Source organism: Myotis yumanensis, unplaced genomic scaffold (assembly GCF_028538775.1).
Source record: "Myotis yumanensis isolate MYYU_CA2020_CCGP unplaced genomic scaffold, mMyoYum1.0.hap1 SCAF_4, whole genome shotgun sequence".
NCBI lineage: Eukaryota > Metazoa > Chordata > Mammalia > Chiroptera > Vespertilionidae > Myotis > Myotis yumanensis.
This window is the reverse complement of record NW_027223755.1, coordinates 112461759-112484952: the sequence shown is the minus strand read 5'-3', so window position 1 is coordinate 112484952 and position 23194 is coordinate 112461759. Positions and strand designations below refer to the sequence as shown.

Genomic DNA, 23194 nt, shown 5'->3' with positions numbered 1-23194 from the left:
GGGCAGCGGGAAGGGGACAACGGGGGGGGTTGGGGGGGCAGTGGACTCCGCTGCGGGCGGGTGGGCGGAGGAGGCGGGGCTGGAGCGTGCGATTCGAGGGGCTCGGACGACCGCAGACCTGGGTCGACTCTCCCGGAGGTCCGCCGTGGTGCGGCCCGGCCGCAGGGCCAGCCGAGGCGTGCGCCGCGCTCCGTGGGCTGCCGCGCTCCGTGAGCTCCCGCACTGCCTCCTCGCAGCGCGCCGGGCGCCCGGGGCTTCCGAGGGTCGGGGAGGCCGGACCGGCGCGGCGTGAGTGCAGGGGACGGAGACGCGGGCTCTGGCGCGGAGACTGCGGGGACGGGCCGGCTCCGGGGCAGGCTGGGGTGGGGCAAGGGTCGACGTTGCTAGGAGACGCGCCTGTGTGACCCCAGCCCGGCGGGGCGGCTCCGGGTGGCGCCTCTAGCCTCGGCGCCGGCCCAGGGAGCGGCCCGAGGCCGGGCCGGGGAGGGTTGCGGGATGCTGGGCGCGGGTTTGCAGCCCGCCGGAGGCTGTCCTGAGTCCCCAGTCCCCGAGTGCGAGTGGGAGATCGGCAGGGGCCTGGCCGGGGGCGGGACGCTGACCCCGACGCCGCGGGTGGGACGCAGCCTTTCTAGGCAGCGAGAGCCTGCGCCGTAACACCGTTCGCCGCAGGGCTGTGCTCCGCGACTTTTTATTCGAGTCCGAGAGAAAGTTAAAAAGTAGATCAATAAGGAAGATGCCAGCGAGCGAGCGCCCCCAACGACAGTGATGCCCGATGGGCTGGTGGGGAGGGGAGCGCTCCACATCGGGTGAGGTGGCTCGGAGGAGGCCGGCTGTGCGGGTCCGAGGAGCGGGAGCTGGCCGGGGGGCTTTCTAGGGGAAGCAGCCGGCAGGGGCCGGAGGAGGGAGCCGGAGGCGGCCAGGGGCTGCGGCGGAGCCCTTGGCAGAGGGTCGGTGGGGAAGGAGCAGGTCGGTCGGACAGCCGTGGGCAGGGTCAGGTCTGTGTATGGCCCCGGAGGGTTAGGAAGGGGTGCCGTGGTCCTAGTGACCCAGATGTTCGGAAATCACTCGTGGCTGCTGGGTAGAGAAGGCGGAGGCCGGCAGCCACGGGAGAGGGGCAGGCAGTGTTGAGTTGCAGTGGAAATGGAGAGTTAAATTCACAACGCATTTTTTGCGTGTTTAAAAGAGAACATTTATTTTAAAAGTTACAGAGACAAAAGAAGGGCCCTTGGAGCTTAAGAGCGATCATGGCAAAGGTACCCCTCTTTGGGGGGGGTCTTCGGAGGGACGCAGAGTATTTTGGAAGTAGACTTGCGGGGCTGGCCGTCAGGGGTACAGGAGAGGGAAAACAGTGGGTGGGAAACCCCAAGCTCTCCTGGAACATACTGGGTTGGCTAAGTATTAACCATCCAGGTGAAGATGTTGAGAAGTTGGATTTGCAGGTCAGGGGAAGGCATAGAGACAATCAATACAGGTAGGGACTTATTTCTAGATGGCCTGGGCTCCTACACGCCTCCTGGGGGCTCTTTGCATTTAGAGATTACCCAGAGAAGAAGCCTGCGAAGGAAACTAACATAGACAAGGAGGCCCCCTTAATATTCTGGGAAAATGGGGCCCACCCTCCTAGTCAGTGGGGCTCATCCACCACTAGCAGCTTCTGCTTCCCCTTCCCTGGCGCTGTGCTTTGGGACTTGTGCCCACGCGATTTGTGTCCATTATAGCAAACCTGGCTTTGCTTGTTCATATGTCTGTCTCCCCCTCGGACTAGTCTTTGTGTCCTGCTGGCTCCTAGTGGAGAGAGCCTGATGCAAAGGGCTCACTCACCATGTGGCTCTAGCGAGGTCAGAACAGTGTTCCTAAGATGCCAGCCACAGACCAGCTGCTTCTGCAGGGGCTTTTGTCCCTGCTGCCGCCGCCAAAATCTAGATGTGGCCAGTCTCCTAAAACCAGAAGAAGACTGGGAAGGCCTGGGTTTGTCTCGGATCTGCCGCGACACCGAGGAAGAGCTGCGGTGGCCGCACCGTGGCTGTGGAGAGGCCCTGCGGTCTGAGCAGGAGAGGCTGGCCAGATAGAGCTGCTCACTGGCGAGACAGATGTTACCTGCCGTTGTTCAGCCACAACGTGACTTAAATTAATTTTTAAATTTACTTACTAACTTTTAAAAATTGGGCATTTGAGGTCTTGCTCCCCAGCATGTTGTCAGTTTGGTTCAACTATTAAAATTTTTTAAAATAAAAATTGGACATTGAAATCCAGATTTTCCGCTTCATTTGAAAAATGAGATAATGTGGCAGCAGCAGCCTGAGGTTCCTACCCAGCACCAGCCACCTGGAGCCAAGGAGCTCTGCTGCTTTCCTGTGGCTCAGTGCTCGTTGCCTAGTCTCTCCCCCTGAAAGGGCGAGGGCTACGCCCTCCATCTTGCCTCAGGGTAAGGGCTACGTCCTTTCTCCTCCCTTTACTCCAACCCCCCCCATAAAGCCCGTCTCTACGCGGGGGTTCGCTCTCTCGGCCGCTTGGCTTGCCATTGTGTCGGCGAGTCTGGTGGACGGGGAGCTCAAGCTAGCTTGAAATACAGATTCTTATGCTTTTGCATCGGACTGGCTGGCTCCCTGATGTTGGTTTCTTGGGGATCTTGAAACCTGGGCATAACACCCCCACACCTACCTGCCTGTGGGCATGGGATTTGCAAGGTCGGTCTAGAGCTGTGCTGTCTGCATGTAGCTATTTCAGTCAAATAGAATTTAAATTCAGTTGGGCACTCACCGTATTTCAAGTGCCCAAGAGCTGCATGTGGCCAGTGGGGTATTTTTATCACTAAAGATGGAGCTGCAAGGTCCTGGGTGCTAATGATTTCAACTGAAAACGGACAGTCGTCGTTCCTACTTGAAGGAACTTGGTGTGGTAAGGAGCTCAGTGCCTCTAGGTGAGCCAAGTTGGTTTGATGGCTGAGGGTACTTGGAAACTACCATGGCAGGCAGGGGCCCTGCACCGGGGAGCTCTGTACCGGATGGTGGGCTCAGCCTCAGGGTGGAGGGCCCCAGCTGTATCTAATGTTCGGGACAAAGTCCTTTTGTCAGGTTCCTAACCCAGCTCATTAGAAAATAATCAGGAAGGAGGGATCTAAACATTCATTTAAATTTAAGTGTTTCGTCTTGGGGGCTTCCCTAATTCCTATGAGTGGGAATCCCGAATAGTTGTGAATGAAGGAGTGGGGTTGATCTTTGGCGTGGACTGAGTCTTCATCTGCCTCGGGCCCACACACACCTCCAACTCCTACTTGTAACTGGTTCCCAGCCCCTCTGACTGACCCCTTACCTGGTCTTTGTCTCAAAATACACAGATAAGGAACCAGATACTTTTGACTTGAGGGCAGAACGTTGGTTTTCACTTAGAATTGTGATCCTGGAGGGGAAAACAGCTGTAAATGTCTCAGATACCATAGCCTGATTGGTGTCCCCTTACCAGTGCAATCGAGTGTGTTCCCTCCCTGGTATAGTTACAATGTGTTAGGTTAGGTGGCTCAGGAGGCGGCGTAAGAAATAAAGAGAGTCCAGGGAATCAGTAAAGAAAGAAAAGGAAAAGGTTTATTGCGTCCCCGGGAGACCCACGTACCCCAAAGACAGGGCACGTGGATTCACGCCAACAGGGAGGGGGGCGCTTTTTTTTATACTGCGGTTGGGTGAGGGGCGGGGACATGAGCTGAGGTATTCAGCTGAGGAAGTTCCCGCTGCAGGGGGTCAGCAAGGTATTCAGGAAGGTGTCAGTATCTGTGTGGGGTTCGTGGAGAAGCCAGTATCTGTGTCTGGCACACTGATCTGTTAGAAATGCCAGGGGGAGTCCATTATCTCGTCACATGTCTGCATGTATCCGATCCTGGGCTCTCCAACCTAACAGAATGAATGTACTTGACCCATAAGATCTTGTTGGGAGAGTTTAAGTCTTCCAGACGTCAATAGTTCTGTGTGTTCCCTGTGTTCTGAAGATTCCCATATTACAGGGCCAAACCTGATTCCTTTTCCTTTAGGTAAAATTAAAACATGATCTTCCCTCTACTGCCTGCCCCCTTTCTGGCACATGACATTGTCACTTTCTTTGTAAAAAGATACTGTTCAGAAAGTAGCTGTGGTATGATTAAGGGTGCCACACAAGCTTATCCTGAGATTTGCAAAATTGGGTGGCATTGTACTTCCCTTTTGGATTCTAGTAACCAAAACCTGAACCAGGAAACAAGTCTGTGGTGTGTGTTTGTGGGGGTGGGGGTGGGGGTGGGGGGGTTTGGCTGATTGATGGAGGGGAGGACGACAGAGAAGTGTGGGGCACAGTTCAGCTTGAAGGCCATTGGATTTGAGTGAGGATGACACCCATGGGATATGGTGTATGCCAGGCTGTAGGGAGTATCTGGGACCTGGGAAAAAGTGCCCTGAGGATAAACAAGGAGTAAGAGATAAAGGAAGAAAACTAGGAAGGGGACCTGCTCCTGCCTTTGGTGCTGGCATCTGCGTTATGTTTTCAGTAGGAAGTACGCTCTGTGGTCTGAAGATAAGCAGTCCTCCAACAGGGCCAGTCACTCACACTGAAGAACAAGAGTCCTGTACATACAGGGGTTTGAATGAGCAGGGGAAACAGCTTTAGGAAAATCCATTACCACCACAAAGCAGTACATCTGCCAACAGGCCTCCATTTCCTTTCCTCTGCAGACAAGCTCAGCACAGATAAATGAGACTGTCATGTCTTGCTGTTAGGTGGCGTTGGCCTTTGTTAACACCCCTGCGCTAAGTGATTTGCATGGATTATCTAATGAATGATTCTTACTACAACTCTTTGAAGAAGGTTCTGTTGTCGCCCAATTTTACATTCATGAAGGTGAGGCTCCGGAAGACCTGCCAGTGTAGTGAAGTCAGGATTTGTTAGTCCATTGCTTGCATTGATGTGGACGTTACCTACTCTGCTTACCAGGGCCAGCTTGCTTTGGTGGTAGAGCATTTCAGCTCCCTAGAGGTTCTTCAAATGAAAGTTTTCTGGGTTCGTTTTGACTCCCTCATCATTTGGGTGTGATGAGCCTTATTCCCCCAAAGGATGTTTTTTTTAAAGTATGACAATCCCATTTTCCTTGTATGTTTGGTTCTAAGTTGCACAGAAACAAAGTAAGTCGTTTCGGTCCAGTGGATGCACCCTAACGGGCCTTAAATGAACTGAGAGAGGCTTCCCTACAGCCCTGCATCTCACACTGCCCTTCATGGAACTGACAAGCACCGCTCTCACACTCACTATTGTGAGGGTTAATTCGTATTTTTAAGTGCTCTAGGGCCTCCATTGGAAAACCTGGTCCACATGCCACCACCTGTATCTTGAGAATGGACGTTCGTATGTGTCATTTATTCTAACAAATGTACATGGTATGTCAAAAGTAGGTTTACAGTTAACGAGCACATGAAGCGGAGTTTATTTTTGTATTATTATTGTATTATATTCCATACAGACAACTGTAAACCTACTTTTGCCCGATCCTGTCACTGTATGCGGGTAGCTTTCATCAGGCGCTAACAGGTGGCGCGTGGCGCGGGCCATTTTTGCTAATTTTTTTGCGCAAATGGCAACGTTCAGTAAAATTATGATAACTTTAGTTTACGTATTTATACGTTACCCGCATTCTGCTAGTCTATAAAAAAAAAAAGTATTTTAAGACGGCTCCCGCGGAGTACGCGCAATTCACGCGAGCCGACTTAACTCGTTTCCCGCAACCCAAGTGTTAAGCTCCAGTTATGTGCCCAGCTTAGGAGTGTAATGAATGAAACATACAGCGGGGCCTTGACTTACGAGTGTCCCGACTAACGAGTTTTTTGAGATACCAGCTGTCTCTCAGCCGATTTTTTGCATTGAGTTGATAGAGTAATTTGAGTTAACGAGCTCCTTAATGAGCTCGGTCTCCGAACGAATTGCATTTGTAAGTCAAGGCCCCACTGTAATCCTAATCCCCTTCTCTTACAAAATGTGTGTTTTGTAGGTGGAAAGTGGAAAAGGCACCCATTAAAAGTGAGGGGAGCCGAAGGGTGAGAGTCAGCACTAGGCATAGCAGTGGTGTGAGTTGGGACCTTCATTTGGCAAAAAGCAAGTCCCAGATGGAGGAGACAGGGCCGCAGGACCCGGGCCAGCCACCACTGGTGCACAGCGAACACGGAAGACTGACTTCAGCAGATTTCACAGTCTTCACCTTCTGCCCACCCCTCAGTCATAAAGTCCTTGGAAGAGAAGTTTGATTACATTCGTCCTGGTGAGGGAAAAGTGCGCCCAGGGGCAGATCCTGAGAGCGAGTAGTTGGGAACTTGCCTTTTCTGCCCTTGGCTTGCACTGTAACACTTTTTCTTCAGTAGAAGGCAAAGCCTCCTGAGAGCTCAGTTTTGGGAATGTTTATATTCCTGAGACCAGAGTCGTGCTCTATAAATTTGGTCAGGAGAGAGGGCATGTTCATCTCTGCTCTTCAGTGCCCGTATTCATGCTGCAAGGTCTTCCCATGGGGGGGTTCGGGGGGGAGGGTGAAGTGGATGGCATCTCCCCTGGGCCTTCTGTCAAACCAAGGCCTGCATGTGCTGGATGAAGGGTGCTCCAGATCCTGGTGGTCTGTGAGGTCTGAAAGGTTGGCGACAGCTGCTCCAGAACACCTGAGAGTCCGGGAGCTGGGGTGTGTGTGTGGCGGGGGGCGGGGGCAGGTGGCAGGCACACAATAGCCATTCCAAGTGGATGGCTCAGTGGAAGGAATGTGCCTCAGCAGCACCTTCTAATTGCTCTTTCAGGCCCACTGTCACTGTCTTTACTGTTATTTACCTATATATTAAACTAGCTTAAAATATTATGTAATACATTTATTTAAAGGAAGCTATATCACTACAAAATGAAATTACTTTAAATCATGGTTTGGTGGGCAGTAAGAAAATATTTGTATTGTACATCACCTCCCCAGCCAGTCTCTGGGATGCCTGCTGTAGGGGAAGCTTCTCTGACGATGACCGAGGCCAGTGCAGCAGCAGCAAGCCTCATCATCCTGATCGTACCACACAGGCTGCACCCGGCAGGTGCTGGTGACTAAGCTTGGGGCTGCATGTATCGCGTACGATTTTAAGAAAATAGGCCCCTTTCCAGTCACAGTTTCTTCCATTCACACTTCATGTCTTATTTCTTCTTATTCTGGGATTTGGGATTAAGGAGGTGAAAAGAAGCAGAGTTTAAAGAAATATCTATCTTCTATATATCTTTTATACTAATAAAAGTAATCTGCTAATTAGACCGGGAGACCTTCTGGACAAAACCTGGGGCTTGGCCATCCTGCAAACCGCCCCCAGCAGGGACCCTCACCCCATCAGGAGGCTGGCCGGCCTGCAAAAGGCCCCAGGCCCCTCGCCCAGGCCACCTGCTCCCCAGCGGGGACCCCCACCCCGATGGCGTGGCCAGCCTGCAAACCCCTGGTGGCCCCTCACCCAGGCCGGCCCTGTCCCCCAGCGGGGTCCCCCCACCCCAATTGGGGTGTGGCTGGCCTGTAAACTGCCCCAGGCTCCTCACCCAGGCTGGCCCCACCCCCTAAGGGGACCCCCACCCTGATCTGGGACCCCCTTCAGGGCAGACCAGCCGGCCCCAACCCATGCACCAGGCCTCTATACTAATAAAAGAGTAATATGCTAATTAGACCGGATGTCCTTCTGGACAAAGCCATGATAGTGAGGCCAAGGCAGAGGCAGTTAGGGGTGATTAGGCTGGCGGGGAGAGCAGTTAAGGGGGATCAGGCTGGCAGGCAGGTGAGCAGTTAGGAGCCAGCAGTCCCGGATTGCAAGAGGGATGTCTGACTGCTGGTTTAGGCCGGGATCGGGCCTAAACTGGCAGTGAAGACATCCCCTGAGGTGTCCTGGATTAGAGAGGGTGCAGGCCGGGCTGAGGGACATCCCCCTCCCATGCATGAATTTTGTGCACCAGGCCTCTGGTGTGTGTGTGTGTGTGTGTGTGTGTGTGTGTGTGTGTATATATATATTATGCAAAGTGTCCCTTGGGGAGTTTTACCAGAGATCAGGAGTTTGATCACTTGCTATGATGTTCGCTGACCACCAGGGGACAGCGCGGAATGAAGGAAGGCCCCAGTGGGCAGGCAGGAGGCCCCGATCGGCCCTGATCGCCACCAGGCCTAGGGACCCTACCCATGCACGAGTTTGGTGCACTGGGCCTCTAGTCAATCATAATGAAAGTTACAGAATTTTTACTATAAAAATTATGTAAGAATAGACTTCACAGGCAGTCCATACTGCAGTTCAGTTGTGGACCGCTGAACAACTTCATATTTCTGATGTCCTGCAGGAAATCCTAGCAGACCCCATTGCATCAGATCAACCCCAGAAACTAGAGAGGAAGGAAAAGGGCTGTTGGTTCTGCATCAGTGAGAGGTCAGTGATGGTTGGAGGAATAAATGTTGGTGTCTAGCCATTAAATCCATAGGAAGGAAGACTTCTAGGGAAAAGGTACTTTTTCTAAACAAGTTACTTTCTAGGAACAGAGACAAATATAAATCAAAAGGATAAGAACTTTAAAAAATTTTTTATACATGGCTGATGATGTTTCTAGAATCTCAAGCTTCCATAGCATGAGGTTTTCATTTATTCAGCAGACATTTGTTGACTAGCAGTTTGCACCTTGCCAGGTGCCGAGCATTCAGCAGTGAATACGATGCATGTGGTACTGTCCCCATAGAGGTTAGAGTCTGTGGGGGAAGACAGACATTGACAGGCCATTTCTTGAGTGATCACTGCTACAAAGAAGAAATACAAGGTGCCAAGGGACAGTTCAACAGAGAGACCTGATCTGGCGTATATGGTGAGGCAGAAGGGGAGGGGGAGATCATCCGAGACCTCCATGTTTTCACAGAGAACTAAAGGATGACTAGGGGTTGGTAAGGTACATGGGAGGGGGTCAGGAGAGAGCCTTCTAGAAATAACAGGTACGTAACCCTAAGATAAGAAAGAACGAGTTTCCCAAAGAACTGAAAGATTCTAATAAGGAAAGAACAGAGGCATTTTTTTCCTTGTTTTTTTTTGCACAAGAGTTAGAAGGAAATGATAAGCCAGACTTGTAAACGGTACAGACCTGGCCCAGCTGGTATAGCTCAGTGGTTGAGCATCGACCTTTGAACCAGGCGGTCACAGTTGGATTCCCAGTCAGGGCACTTGCCCAGGTTTCGGGCTTGATTCCCAGTAGGGGGTGTGCAGGAGGCAGGGGATCAGTGATTCTCATCATTGATGTTTTAATCTCTCCCTCTCCCTTCCTCTCTGAAATCAATAAAAAATTTTTTTTTTTTTAAAATAGAACACCATGGGAAACCGTAGACCATTCTTTCGGGAAATCTTCATAATTTCTATCCACACAGAAACCCTCTTTTTTTTTTCCTTCCTCACCTGAGGATATTTTTTTAAATTGATTGTAGGGAGAGAGGAAGGGAGGGAGAGAGAAACATTGATTGGTTGCCTCCCATATGTGTACTGGGATTGAACACACAACCCTAGGTATGTGCCCTGACTGAGAATTGAACCCAGAACCTCTTTGTTGTACAAGATGGTGCTCCAACCAACTGAGCCACCAGAAACTCCCATTTCTTTCACATGACCTTTTCTTATTCCTCTCCATCCATTCCTTTCCTTAATAATTGAACCCGTGGGACACCAGGGTCAGTATCCAACTGTCTTAAGAATAAAGCCTGGGGTCTGTTGACCACAGAATGTTGGTCAAACTCAAGATAGCACCTTGACTTCAGATAGGTTTCAGTTGCAAGTCATGAAACAGTAAGACCATGGGGACCACACCCTCTGGAAACCAGACAGGACCTGATACAGTGATGAGTAGGGTGCTCACTCCCACTCCTTCAGCCACCATGATACTGACCTTTTCCTGTAGCCCATTTCCTGGGAGCCACTGGGAGGCTAGGTGTTTTAGCATTAATTGCCTGTGACTGGGCTGGGCACATCTCACTTGTAAACCTGTCCGTACTTTCTTTGCTGCCAACTCCTGTTCCCGTTGGATTGGGCTTTGATGCATGTACGTAAATGGACCCCTTCAGTCCAGTAACATGTAGGCTTTCTATGTCAACTGATGTTGGAGAGGAGACATCACTTACCCCCTTTCAGGATTAGTTTTCCCAGCACTTAAACATTCCAGTGTTTTGAAAATAGGCCTGTTAAGTACCAGTTGTTCTGCTTGTTACCGGGAGTGCCCTAATTCCAGGGCTCCTGTGTCAGGTGCTGGTGTATGGTCAGTTAGAGCTCGGGCTGAGGTTCTTAGAGGAGAGAAGGAAAGCAATTAAATTCAGACGCAGCAGAGATGCTGCGGTGTTCCTATGCCAGGCTCTCTCCTCCAGGTCCTGCTAACAGGGAGGTGAGGCATCTTTAGTAGAAGTTACAGATGCCCTGCCTCTCACAGGAGCTGACTCCCAGACGTGCACAGGAAAACACGGAATTTTAGGGAGAGCCAGCACTCAGGAAGACGTCATTATCTCCTCTGGGTTTTTATTAACGATTGGCCACAAAGCATGATGTTCTCTCCTGGTTTTTATTCCTTTTAAGCAACTTCTCTGAAGCATCGTGGACATCAGAATTGGTGTCGGCTCTTAACCTCAGTCCTGTTAACTTGAATTGGTGAAGTTGTGCTTTCAAGCTTTTCATCAAACAGTTAAGCCTTGGTTCAGTCCTGGTTGCTCAGGAAAAGTCGCCAGGGTAGGGATGAGTAGGAAGGGCAGTCACAGTTGAAAGAGAGGTGCCCTGTGAGGTGAATTCCTTGGAAGCACTTGGAATTTCTGGGCCGACCCCTCCTCCCAGCTCCCATCTACATTCTTTAGCTGCCCAAGTTCTCATAGACCCAGGGCTGCCTGACACAGTCTCCATCGTCCCCTCCCTGCCCCTGGTGAGCTGCCCGGAAAGCCAGGGTCCTGGAGAGGAGGCCCTGTGCCTGGCCACGTGCTCCCTCTCTGATCTGTTCTCCCTCTTCTCAGCTCCACGTGTTAGAGGCGGGGCAGGGGCCATGCCCTAAGTCTGGCTAGTCGGGATCCTCCAGGCGTGGGCCTTCTTCTCTGATTTAAAGTTAATAGCAGAGAAATAGGCTGAAGTTTTTGCCCAAGTAAAAGAAGCAAGTACCTAACGTCCAGCAGCAGGCGAGTGGACACAGGGTGACCAGACAGTGGGCCGAATGGCAGTAGTGAGAACAGATGAGCTAGAGCTAAAGGAACAGCATGATGGGTCTCACAGAAATGGGCAAAAAAGCAAGGGACAGGAAGGCCAGGCCTTGCCCATGCACATGGAGATACAGTTTTAAAACTTGCTGAGCAGCACTATATCACGTTGCCTACAAAGACGTGTGAGAGAGAGACCAGTCAGGCTAGTGTTCCCTCTAGGAGCGAAACAGGAATTTGACTTGGAAGAGGGACAGTGAGGGTTTCAGCTATACAGTTTATCCTTTAAGGTTCACTGTGAATCTGTGGCTGTTAATTATATTACTCTCTGTATCATTTTGTGTATCTGGAATATTTCAGGATGTTAACAGGAATTTTTTAAAACACAGTTACTTTAGGGAATGCATTTAGGTGGGGTCTTAGCCAGGGCCTCTCAACATCAAACATTGTTGTCTCAGAGTAAAACCCAGAGGGGCCACGGACTTCCGTCATCACCGAGGTTTTTAGTTCTCTGCACGCGCAGTTCTGTGGACAGGACATAGACCAACAGCGCAAGAAATCTTTTCAACAAGGTTATGATGAACTAAGGTGGAACCGAGCCTGCAGACACAATTTGCTTGGCCTTCATGGTACTCACATTTTCCAAAGTAATGAATTCGTGTCTTTTTTGAGATTTCATCTTTTAAAAATCTGGACGGTCACCTAGTAAGCTATCCGGAGATCCGGCATCGCCAGGCCCTTGTTTCTACGTGGCAGCCACTGGCCGGGCTGAGAAGTGGCCTTTTTAAGGGGGCATGTCCTCTCCGTTGGCCACTGCCCCGCCAGCCACGTTCCCTGCCGGCCGGGCCTGGAAGGACTTGAGTTAGCAGCCCCTGCACTAAATTCAGTTATTAAAAATATGCCTGCTCCTAGTGGTGTAAGTTACCAGCGTACACACCGAGAGCCTCGCCCTGAGTACTCTTTCCAGCTTAAAGAATAGTGAATGTGCGTTTCGGTTTTGCCATGTGTGTGAAAATGGCTGTCGAAGGAAACAGCCCGGGAGCAGCCTCAGCCACGCGGTGATGGGCAGGCCAGCGCCCGCCCAGCAGTGCCACCAAGCAGCTTGCTTGAGAAAGCAATTTTAGTCTAAAGAGCTTGATTAAAAATGCACCTCTTCTAGCTGCCTATTCTCAGGTGGGGTTTTCATGCAAATGTTCCCTCTTCTACTTCGGTGAGTGCGAGGATGACCACAGCCACAAGACAAGAAGTGCTTGGCCTGTACCGCCGAATCTTCAGGCTTGCGAGGCAGTGGCAGGCAGCGTCAGGGCGGGTGGAAGACACTGAGAGAGAAAAACAGTACATCCGCCATGAAGCCAGGACGCTGTTCCGGAAAAACAAAAATGTGAGTAGCCTCAGTCGGAGATGAGAGATCGGAGATGGCAAGGAGAGTAGCTGCTTGTGTTTGTCTGTTTCTCTCTGTCCTAAAGTTGAGAGGACAGCAGTCACAGCGGCAGAGCGCGGCGGGCAGGAGAGGCTCAGCCGTGGAGGCTCTGCTGGGTCTCCCCTGCACTTGCCTTCGGTGTCGGTTGGGCTGCCTGGCTCAGCACCCACAGCAGGCCCCGTCGGCGAGCTGAGCCGCAGGCAGGGTTCCGGCGGGAGCAACCCCGCACCCTGCGCCTGTTGTGGGCCACTCCCATGGGAGGGTACACGGTTTTGTTTTGTTTTTCAGTTCATAAACTAGGCAAAGACTCCAAGTGTAAACCCATTCTGAGGGAAGAGACTAGAATTAAGCACAGGATGCCCTTCATGACCTCGCTTTGCACTCAAGCCTCTGGCCAGCAGAGTGAGCTTGCCCTCTGGGCCCACAGAATGGGCTCAGTAGTGCCTAGGAACCGTCTAATAGCAGTGCACCCCCGATAGACCCCAGGGCCAGAAGCCACTTCTGAGGGGCTCCATTCAGTCACCCCAGGAAGCCCTCAGGCATCACCTGGAGCTCCTCAGGAAGACGGCCTGGCACAGCGCAAGGGCGAGGCTTCCAGCTCCCAACCTCTCTGGCCGCCTCCGCGTGATCTCACAGATCCCATGCTGTTGAGTTCCTTCATGAAACGTCCTTTATTTCATCCACTCTGGCCCCTGCCTCAGTCTCCTTTCTGACCCGCCTTCTCCACACCCCTGCTGCCAGCCGTAGGTCCTCAGAAGGTCAGCGTATGTGCTGATGCCCAGGACCGGCAGCTGCCTTGTGGTTCCGGCTCCCATATGTGAACACCCAGCCTTGGCCTTTCACCACCCACCTGAAGGACCTCCCCCAAGTATAATGGTCATGTGACCCTCCAGCTTCTCCACACTCTGCTCCTGGTGCACACCATGCGTGCCACACCAGCGTACACGCAGCCCCAAGGTCCTTAAACTGCCCTGGGAGGAATGGAATCAAATACTGCAAGTGCTGTTTCTGTTTATTTTTATGGCATCGTTTTAAAATGTCTGCTTTGTGTATAATGAAATTATTAGTGTATTTAATGAACTTAATACAGTGCCTTACACTCCGGAGCGTCGCTCATGGGCCTGCCTTGTGGGTGTCATAGATTGACCAGCGTTACAAATACTTTGACTCAATTTGCCTTTAGGAGGCCTTCCTCAGTTTCTCTGCTCTCACCTGACCCCCGGATGAGCCCTGTCCTGAATTCCTATATCGTAGTTGATTGTGCACCACTGTGCCTTTCTGTAGCTTTAGGTGTCAGGTTGTCCTCTCTGGCAGTAAAGGCAGGGACCATGGCCTCACAATGCCCAGCCTGGTGCTGGGGGTGCCACAAGAGCACGTGCCCTGAGGACTCGCCTGAGGACTGCTAAGACCCTGGGTTTCCAGTATGGCAGCCATCAGTCCCTCACTTGCCGCTGCTTGCATGGGCCCAGTGTGGTGGGGGCGGAGGGCGCATGTGTGCATGGCGGTGCAGAAGTGAGATTTTTATGTTGGGGGAGGTACATGGGCTTTTCATTTTAACATATGTGCTTGTTTTCCTATGTATAGAAAAAAAATAGAGTATCAGGTTCTTTCACAATTACTATGCTTAGAAGAGTCCATTTAAAGAAAAAGTTTATTTTCATTTTTTTAAAACTTTTATTGATTTCAGAGAAAAAGGAGAGAGGGAGAGAGAGAGAAACATCAATGATGAGAGAGAATCAGTGATTGGCTGCCTTCCACACACCCCTCACTGGGGATTGAGCCCACAACCTGGGCATGTGCCCTTGACCAGAATTGAACCTGGGACCCTTCAGTCCACAGGCCGATGCTCTGTCCACTGAGCCAAGCCAGTCAGGGCATAAAGAAAAAGTTTAGTGTTAGTGTAGGTGGTGGGGAGATCAAATCATGCAGGCAGCCTCTGAAAGGTGGAATTTGGAGAACTCTAACCCAAACTTGTTCAGATGGAAGCTGGAGCCCAGGCGCCCTCGGCCCCGTGGCCATAGCCCTGTCAGGGCTTTCTTTCTCCCCCATTGCTCCTTACAGACAGACATACGTAGTTTCTTGTAACCACTTGCTGTAAGAGCTTGATAATAATCCAAAGGTATCTCATGAATTGCTCTGAATCCTAAGAGGCAAATGGGAAGGGACATGGACATGTTCCCAAGGTGGGCATCAAAGCAACAGCTTCTGAGAAGCACAGAGATCAAAAAGCTGAGCCTCTGCCCAAGGGACTCCCCTGGGGTCTGTGCACTGCAATTCTCATGCTCCAGGAGGTGCCATGGGACACAAAGGCACTTGGGCTTTCCAAGCCGTGCAGCCCAGCCTTCCCTGTGGTGTCCTGTGGGGCTGCTGCAGCCCAGCTCGGCTTTGAGGCCACCGGCACCTGCTTAGCAGCCCTCGTTGACTCACGGCATCTCAGAGTGAGAGGCTCTCTCCCCTTCACCACCAGCTTTCTGTTGTTGAGAATGAACTTGTCATTCTTTTACTTGAAACTGGACTATTACAATTTGGCCATTTTAGAATTTCAGAAGCCATTTCTTCCCCTTACTAATGAGCAAGGCAATTCACAGTTTAAAATGAGAGAGAGATGAATCATTCTTCAGTGTCTAGCAGCACTTGCTGAGACAATTGGGTTAAAGTTTGACCAACGTGCGAGGATGTGAAGAAGTGCTGTGGGAATGTGATTCATAGCTCCTTGAAGGAATTTAAATCCATCAGCCCCTTAGAGCAGCAATTTTCAACAAGGGTACCACAAGAATTTTTAGTAATCCTTTTTTCTTTTTAATCCTCACCTGAGGATATATTTTTATTGATTTTTAGAGAGAGGGAGAGAGAGAAGCAACGATGTAAGAGAGAAACATTCATCAGTTGCCTCCCCATATGCTCCCAGAACCTAGGTATGTGCCCTGACTGGGAATTGAGCCTGCAGCCTTTTGGTGTATAGGATGACAATCCAATTGAGTCACCCAGCCAGGGCCGCAAAAATGTTTAAAACATGAAATACCTGACTATTTAGTCAGGGGCACTGACCTCTCTTCCTTTAGATAGCCAAATAAAAAAATGACAACAGCCAACACAACAGCTGTCCAATAGGAATGAAATAAAACTATACCTATTTTTTGTCAGCTCAGCAAAAAATACATTTTTTGGTCTGCTGCAGAATTTTATTAATTAGTTTCTGTGCCATGAGATTAAAAAGGCTGAAAATCACTTGATATTTGAATCTAGAGGCACTATCTATGAGAATTAAAAATGCATGAACATATACCCTTTGACCCATAATTCTTCCTCTAGGAAATTATCTTTTAGTTATATTTGTATATGAGCCAAAAAAATTTAGAGGGATCCATAACATATTTGTTTATAATGGCAAAGATTGGAGATAACCTAAATGTCCATCAGGAGAAGATTGGTTAAATTATGTTGGAATTTGGTACAGCTGTTCAAAAGAATGGGGCAGCCCTAGCTGGTTTGGCTCAGTGGATGGAGCATCGGCCTGTGGACTAAGGGTCCCAGGTTCGATTCCAGTCAAGGGCACATGCTGGGGTTGCGGGCTCGATCCCCAGTAGAGGATCAGATTCTCATCATTGATGTTTCTCTCTCCCTTTCCCTTCCTCTCTGAAATCAATAAAAATATATTTAAAAAAAAAGAATGGGGCAGTTTTACATGCATAAATGTAGAAGGAGCTTCAGTTTATTAGTGGAAAAAGCAAGATTCAGAACAAAGTGAGAAAAAAACCTTGAATGGATAAAAAAGGCTATAGTACATTTACACAGTGGAATAGTATGTAGCTTTAAAAAAGAGGATCCCTTACCCTTTGTAACAGCATGGATGGACCTGGAGAGCGTTATTGTAAGTGAAATAAGCCAGTCAGAGACACAAATACCACATGATCTCACTCATTTGTAGAATCTAATGGACAAAATAAACTGACAAACAAAATGGAACCAGAAACATGAATACATGGAATAGGCTGGCTGGTGCCCAAGGGGAGGTTGGTGGGAGGTGACTAGATAAGAAGTGAAGGATTTAGCTAAAGAACATATATGCAGCCCAGCCAGTGTGGTTCAGGTTGAGTGTTGACCTTTGAACCAGGTGCTCACGGTTCGATTCCCAGTCAGGGCACATGGCCAGATTGCGAGTCCATCCCCAGTTGGGAGCCTGCAGGAAGCAGTGAATCAATGATTCTCTCTCATCATTAATGTTTCTATTCCTCTCTCCCTCTCCCTCGCTCAAAAAAACAAACCCCAAAAACCATATATGCATACCCCTTGGGCACAGGCAATAACTTGGTAAAGGTGAAGGAAAAGGGAGTGTTTAGGTGGGCAAAGAGGGAGTGGTGGAGGGGACTCCTACAATAATGTCCAATTTAAAAAAATTCAATAGAAGCAAAGAAAAAAACTTACATGTATACATGTATGCTGATATATGCAGAGAATACCACTGGGAAGACAGACAAAAAACTGCTAGTAATTGTTGTCCTTGAGAGGGGAACTGGGGGACAGGGGTAAGAGGGAGACTTCATTTTGTAAGTTTAGTCCACAGCAAATTTTATATTAAACTAGAGGCTTGGTGCACGAATTCATGCACGGGTGGAGTCCCTTGGCCTGGCTGGCGATCGGGGCCGATTGGGGCCCATCTTGCCCAGTCCCAATCAAGCTCATCAGGGCCGGGAGGTTAGCTGGCCAGCCCCAATAGCCCCTGAGGGGCCAATGGGGGCTGGCCGGCCACAGGGAGGGACCTCGGGAGGTTGGCCAGCTGCAGGAAGTTGGCTGTGGGAGCGCACTGACCACCAGGGGACAGCTCCTGCATTGAGCTTCCTCCTGGTAGTCAGTGTGCATCGTAGCTACCTGGTGGTCATCCGGTTATAACGGTCGCTTAGGCTTTTATATATATTATATATATAGATTTCTTTTGAATTTTTGAATTATCAATATTTAATTTATTGAATGGTAAATCAAAAGAGTTTCAGAAAATGTGTACCTGTATTCTGTGTGGCATTAGAAAAATGCCCGTTTTGTCTTTCACCAGCTCACAGACACAGACCAGATTAAGCAGTGCATAGATGAATGCACAGCTAGGATCGAAATTGGACTGCACTACCAGATCCCGTATCCAAGGCCAGTAAGTGTGACCCGGTTAACACGTGGTGGGTACTCATCCTTTGCTGAGTGTTTGTCTAGAACAACGGTTCTCAACCTGTGGGTCGCGACCCCTTTGGGGGTCGAACAACCCTTTCACAGGGGTTGCCTAAGACCATTGGAAAACACATATATAATTACATATTGTTTTTGTGATTAATCACTATGCTTTAATTATGTTCCATTTGTAACAATGAAATCGGGGGTCACCACAGCATGAGGAACTGTATGAAAGGGTCGCGGCATCAGGAAGGTTGAGAACCACTGGGCTAGAAGGCCAGAGCTACTGCAGGAGGCCTGTTGGAAACAAGCTCTCCTTGCATGCCATCAGCCTATCATGACCAACCAAGATGCCAAAGAAGACTATCTCCTACGCGTATGGCTTTCCCATGTATAGAAGGGAAAGCCAGCTCTCAGTTGCATAGCGCTCTCTTTTGCTTTTCACTTTTTTATGGAAAAATTTTCTTCTTATATTAGATAAGGTTGTTGTTAATAAAATAATAAAGTTCAAACATTAAAGGCATGCATAAGATAGAAAGTGAAATTTGTCAAAATTCACACCCTGTGGAAGTGACCCCTGTAACTATTGGGTTGACCATATGAAACTACCAATTTTCTACCCTTGACCTACAAAAAACTGCTGGTAATTGTTTCTTGAGAGGGGAACTGGGGGACAGGGGTAAGAGGGAGACTATAAATTTAATCCACAGCAAATTTTGTATTAAACTAGAGGCCCAGTGCATGAAATTTCGTGCACTGGGGGCGGGGGTAGAGGGAGAGTGTCCCTCATCCCAGCCTCCACCCTCTCTCAATCCAGGACCCCTTGTGGTATGTATGTCCAACGACCAGTTTAGGCCCCCGAGGGGTCCCAGATTGTGAGAGGGATGTCCAACTGCCAGTTTAGGCCTGATCCCTGCAGGCCTGTGGGATAGCACTGACCACCAGGGGGCAGCTCCTGCCTTGAACGTCTGCCCCCTGGTGGTCAGTGCGCATCATAGTGACTGGTTGACTGGTCGTTCTGTCATAATGGTCACTTAGGCCTATATCCTATCTAATAATAGAGACATGGTAATTAGCTGTACCTCCGCTACCCTTCCCATTGGCTCATCAGGGAGATATGCAAATTAACTGCCAACCAAGATAGCGGCTGGCAGCCAGGCAACTTGAAGCAAACAGGAGGCTTGCTTGCTTCAGTGACAGAGGAAGCCAACGTTCCCCACCTGCCTTGCTGGCCTCTGAGCTTGCAGTTTAAGAAACATTGTTACAAATATAGAAGCTAAATAAAACCCCAGAAACCTACTTTCAGCCAGCAGGACCGCAACATTGTTTCAATTATAGAACAAATGCAGATCCCTGCTTTCAGCCAGCCGGGATCTCAGAGCTGGAGTGAGCAGGACCGCAACAGTGTTACAATTATAGAACCCAAACAAACCAGACACCTGCTTTCAGCAGCCGAGGCCTCAGAGCTGGAGCCAAGCCTCAGAGCTAAAGCTGGCCCAGAATAAAAAAAAAAAGAAAAAAAGGACAGGTTGGGAGCTTCAGTCACCCACCAGCCTGAAAACGGCCCTCAGCCCCTCACCCAGACTGGCCAGGCACCCCAGTGGGGACCCCCACCCTGAAGGGGGTGTGACCAGCTGTAAACAGCCATCATCCCCTCATCCAGGCTGGCCAGGCACCCAAGCAGGACCCCCACCCTGATCCAGGACACCCTTCAGGGCAAACCAGCCGGCCCCCACCCGTGCACCAGGCCTCTATCCTATATAGTAAAAGGGTAATATGCCTCCCAGCACCGGGATCAGCGGAGCCGCGAGGCCTCCCAGCACCGGGATCAGTGTGACAGGGGGCAGCGACCAAACCCCCTGATCGCCCTGCAGCTCTGTGTGTGACAGGGGGCAGGGCCACAACCTCCCTATCCGCCCTGCTCTGTTCGTGACAGGGGGAGGCGCCCCAACCCCCTGATCAGCCCTGCTCTGTGCCTGATTGGGGGAGCTCCCCAACCCCTGATCGCCCTGTGGCTCTGTGTATGACAGGGTGCGGCGCCCCAACACCCTGATCGGCCCTGCTCTATGTGTGACGGTGCGGCGCCCCAACCCCCTCTCCCGCCACGGGCCCTGCTCTGTGTGTGACAGGGTAGAGCCATAACCTCCCCATCGGCCCTGTCCTGAGTGTGACAGTGGTGGCGCCCCAACCCCCTGATCGGCCCTGCTCTGTGGGTGACAGGGGGCAGTGCCCCAACTCCCCAATCGGCCCTGCTCTGAGCCCGACCAGGGGTTGCACCTAGGGATTGGGCCTGCCCTCTGCCACCCGGGAGCAGGCCTAAGCCAGCAGGTCATTATCTCCTGGGGGGTCCCAGACTTCGAGAGGGCACAGGCCGGGCTGAGGGACCCCCCTCTCCCCCCCGAGTGCACAAATTTTTGTGCACCGGGTCTCTAGTGTATACACACACACACACACACACACACACACACATACACACATACTAGAGGCCTGGTGCACAAAAATTTGTGCACTCGGGGGGGTCCCTCAGCCCGGCCTGTGCCCTCTCAAAGTCTGGGACCTCTTGGGGGATGACCACCTGCTGGCTTAGGCCCGCTCCCTTGGGGATTGGGCCTAAGCTGGTAGTCAGACATCCCTCTGGCAGCCCGGGAGACCTCGGGGGATGTCCACTTGCCAGTGGGCAGCAGGCCTAAGCTGCAATCGGACATCCTTAGTGCTGCTGAGGAGGTGGGAGAGGCTCCCATCACCACCACTGTACTGGCAGTCGGCAGTCTGGCTTGTGGCTGAGCAGAGCTCCCCCTGTGGGAGCACACTGACCACCAGGGGGCAGCTCCTGCATTGAGCATCTGCCCCCTGGTGGTCAGTGTGTGTCATAGTGACCAGTCATTCTGCTGTTAGGGTCAATTTGCATATTACCCTTTTATTATATAGGAGTGCCTGGCCAGCCAGGGTGAGGGGCTGATGGCTGTTTGCAGGCTGGCCACAGCCCCTTCAGGGTAGGGGTCCCCCCTGGGGTGCCTGGACAGCCTGGGTGAGGGCCTGATGGATGTTTTCAGGCTGGCCACAGCCTCTTCAGTGTGGGGGTCCCCACTGGGGTGCCTGGCCAGTCTGGGTGAGGGGCTGAGGGCCATTTTTAGGCTGGCCATACCCCCTTCAGTGTGGGGGTCCCCACTGGGGTGCCTGGCCAGTCTGGGTGAGGGGCTGATGGCTGTTTGCAGGCTGACCACAGCCCCTTCAGGGTGGGGGGTCCTGCTGGGGTGCCTGGCCAGTCTGGGTGAGGGGCTGAGGGCCGTTTGCAGGCTGGCTAAGCCCCCCAGTGGGGACCCTCACCCCATGAGGTTGTGACCATCCTGGGTGAGGGGCTGATGGTTGTTTGCAGGCTGGCCACAACCCCCAGCTACCCCAGATCCCAGTGGAGTCTGGCTGGAAGCAGGTATCTGGGATTTATTTGTCTGCTATAATTGAAACTTTGTTGCCATGAGCGGAGGCCACAGCCGGCTCAGGGCAGGTGGGAACCTTGGCTTCCTCCATCGCCTGGGCAACCAAGCCTCCTGCTTGCTCCAGCTCCGTGTCTGCCGGCCACTATCTTGGTTGGGTTAATTTGCATATAGTTGCTCTGATTGGCTGGTGGGCATGGCTTAGGGCATAGCAAAGGTACCGTCAGTTAGAATCTTTGTCTTTTATTAGTATAGATTGTTTTTAAATTTTTGAATTATCAATATTTAATTTTTATTGTATTGGCTGAACCTGATAGTTTGGTAATATATCATTGTAGTCTTTTTTTCCACACTCATGTACATGCATTTTCTTAACACATTAAGCGCCCATCCTGTTTTGTCTTTTGGATGGAAAGTATAGTGTCAGTCACCGGTGACTGACGGTGCTTAATATGTTAAACTACACGAGTCCTGGGTGTCCTGTTTATTGCCTGCTTGCTTTACTTCCTGGTTTCTGGGCATGTCTGCCTCTCTCTTTTGCATGGTTGCCTTGCATCCTTTTGTGAGAATGAGCCCTTCCGGTAGACGTTTAGGCTGGTCCCAGTTTGCCACCACGCACACATCTTTGCGACCATGCTTCCCCTCACCTTTGCATTTTCATTTCACTGTGGTTTGTGGCTTTTCCCTCCATGCAGGCAACATGGCCAAGAAGAGCCCAGCTCTGGCATCAGACACATCTGGGTTCAGATCCGCTCTCTCACTTCATGTCTAATCTGAGCAAGTTTTAACTTCTAAGCCTCCATTTTCTCATCTGTAAATGCTGATATAATGCCCCGAGATGATTGTAAGGATTAATGACTCTGCAGATGTAGTGCTGAGCAGAGAGCATGGTATTTAGAAACTGCTCAATGAATATAAGCTGCTGCAGTGATTATAGTTCTTAATATTATCATTATTCTTACTCTTCTTACTCAGATTCATCTGCCTCCAATGGGCCTTACCTCACTACGAGGCCGGGGACTTCGAAGCCAGGAGAAACTGAGGAAACTTTCCAAACCAGTTTATCTCAAGTCTCATGATGAGGTTTCCTAATCCAGGGAAAGTTTATTTCTCAAACGATGAGCCAACTAGGTCTTCAATGTAAACCAAACAGCAAAACCTTTCTCCTTGATTGGGGCAAAAATTCAAGTATCTTCTTTAAAGGCTCCCAAATATTGGTACTGACCTGATGATGTGTGCTCACAGTGTGTCAGGGCCTTGCTGTCTGTGGGGATGACACTAATCCTGGCGGTTGCAGACCTCACGGCCTCCCCGAGGGAGAAGACTGGAGAACGGCAAAGCTCTCCAGGCAAGTCCTTGCCTGGCCTGTCGGCTGACACTGAAAAGCCACCCAGTGTCTGGGTTTCTCATGGCTGCTCGCAAACAACCTACCTCCCTCGGAATAGTGTAGGCTTTCTTTTAAGTTATAGATTTGCTTACAGGTGGGCTTTCCCCCCTGGCTGGCGTGGCTGGATTGGTGTTGCCCTGTACACCCAAAGGTTGCCGAAACCAGACAGGGCCATGTCTGGGTTGCGGGCTTGATCCCCAGTTTATGCTCTTGCATTGATGTTTCATTCTCTCCCACTCCTCTCCTCTCTCTAAAAATAAAAAATCTTTTTTAAAAAAGTGGGCTTTTTGTGTGCGTTTTGTCATCTTTAGACCCTCCCAATTTCCAGACAAACACCCCTTAAAAAGTGCACCACTGGGTTCCTCATAGTTTTCCCTGGAAATGTTGAGACCCATGCCTGGCTCCTCCACACACATGCCGAGAAGCCCTGCCTCCGTTAAAGCATAGCATCTTCGAGCGTGGACTTAGGATGCACTTGGGACCGAAAGGCTCGCTTGAAACTCCTACTGCATCATTGCAAGTATTTTGCCTTAACATAATTAGAATGTACAAGGGCAAAGTTGGCTTTCAAGTTATGTCTAAACAGAAATGGAACAAGGAGAGGG

General features: G+C 50.6%; 1 protein-coding gene across 2 annotated transcripts; it reads left to right on the top strand.

The window, feature by feature from the left end:
- Nucleotides 1–156: 156 nt before the first annotated feature.
- Nucleotides 157–22860, top strand: LYRM1 (LYR motif containing 1). 2 transcript variants are annotated; one of them, XM_070413712.1, is made up of 4 exons: nt 157–288; nt 12404–12569; nt 17659–17751; nt 22178–22859. In XM_070413712.1, the coding sequence occupies exons 2-4, from the start codon at nt 12411–12413 to the stop codon at nt 22292–22294; spliced, it is 369 nt and encodes a 122-aa protein (XP_070269813.1). In that variant the 5' UTR covers nt 157–288; nt 12404–12410; the 3' UTR covers nt 22295–22859. The 2 variants fall into 2 exon arrangements, with proteins under 2 accessions (XP_070269813.1, XP_070269814.1); XM_070413713.1 differs by lacking the exon at nt 157–288 and adding an exon at nt 8427–11817 and having other exon boundaries at nt 22178–22860.
- Nucleotides 22861–23194: the final 334 nt, after the last annotated feature.

Coding starts and splice junctions, on each gene's coding strand:
- LYRM1 (XM_070413713.1), top strand. CDS start 12,411: ATGACCACAGCCACAAGACAAGAAGTGCTTGGCCTGTACCGCCGAATC. Junction 12,570..17,658: donor TGTTCCGGAAAAACAAAAAT/GTGAGTAGCCTC, acceptor GTCTTTCACCAG/CTCACAGACACAGACCAGAT. Junction 17,752..22,177: donor AGATCCCGTATCCAAGGCCA/GTAAGTGTGACC, acceptor CTTCTTACTCAG/ATTCATCTGCCTCCAATGGG.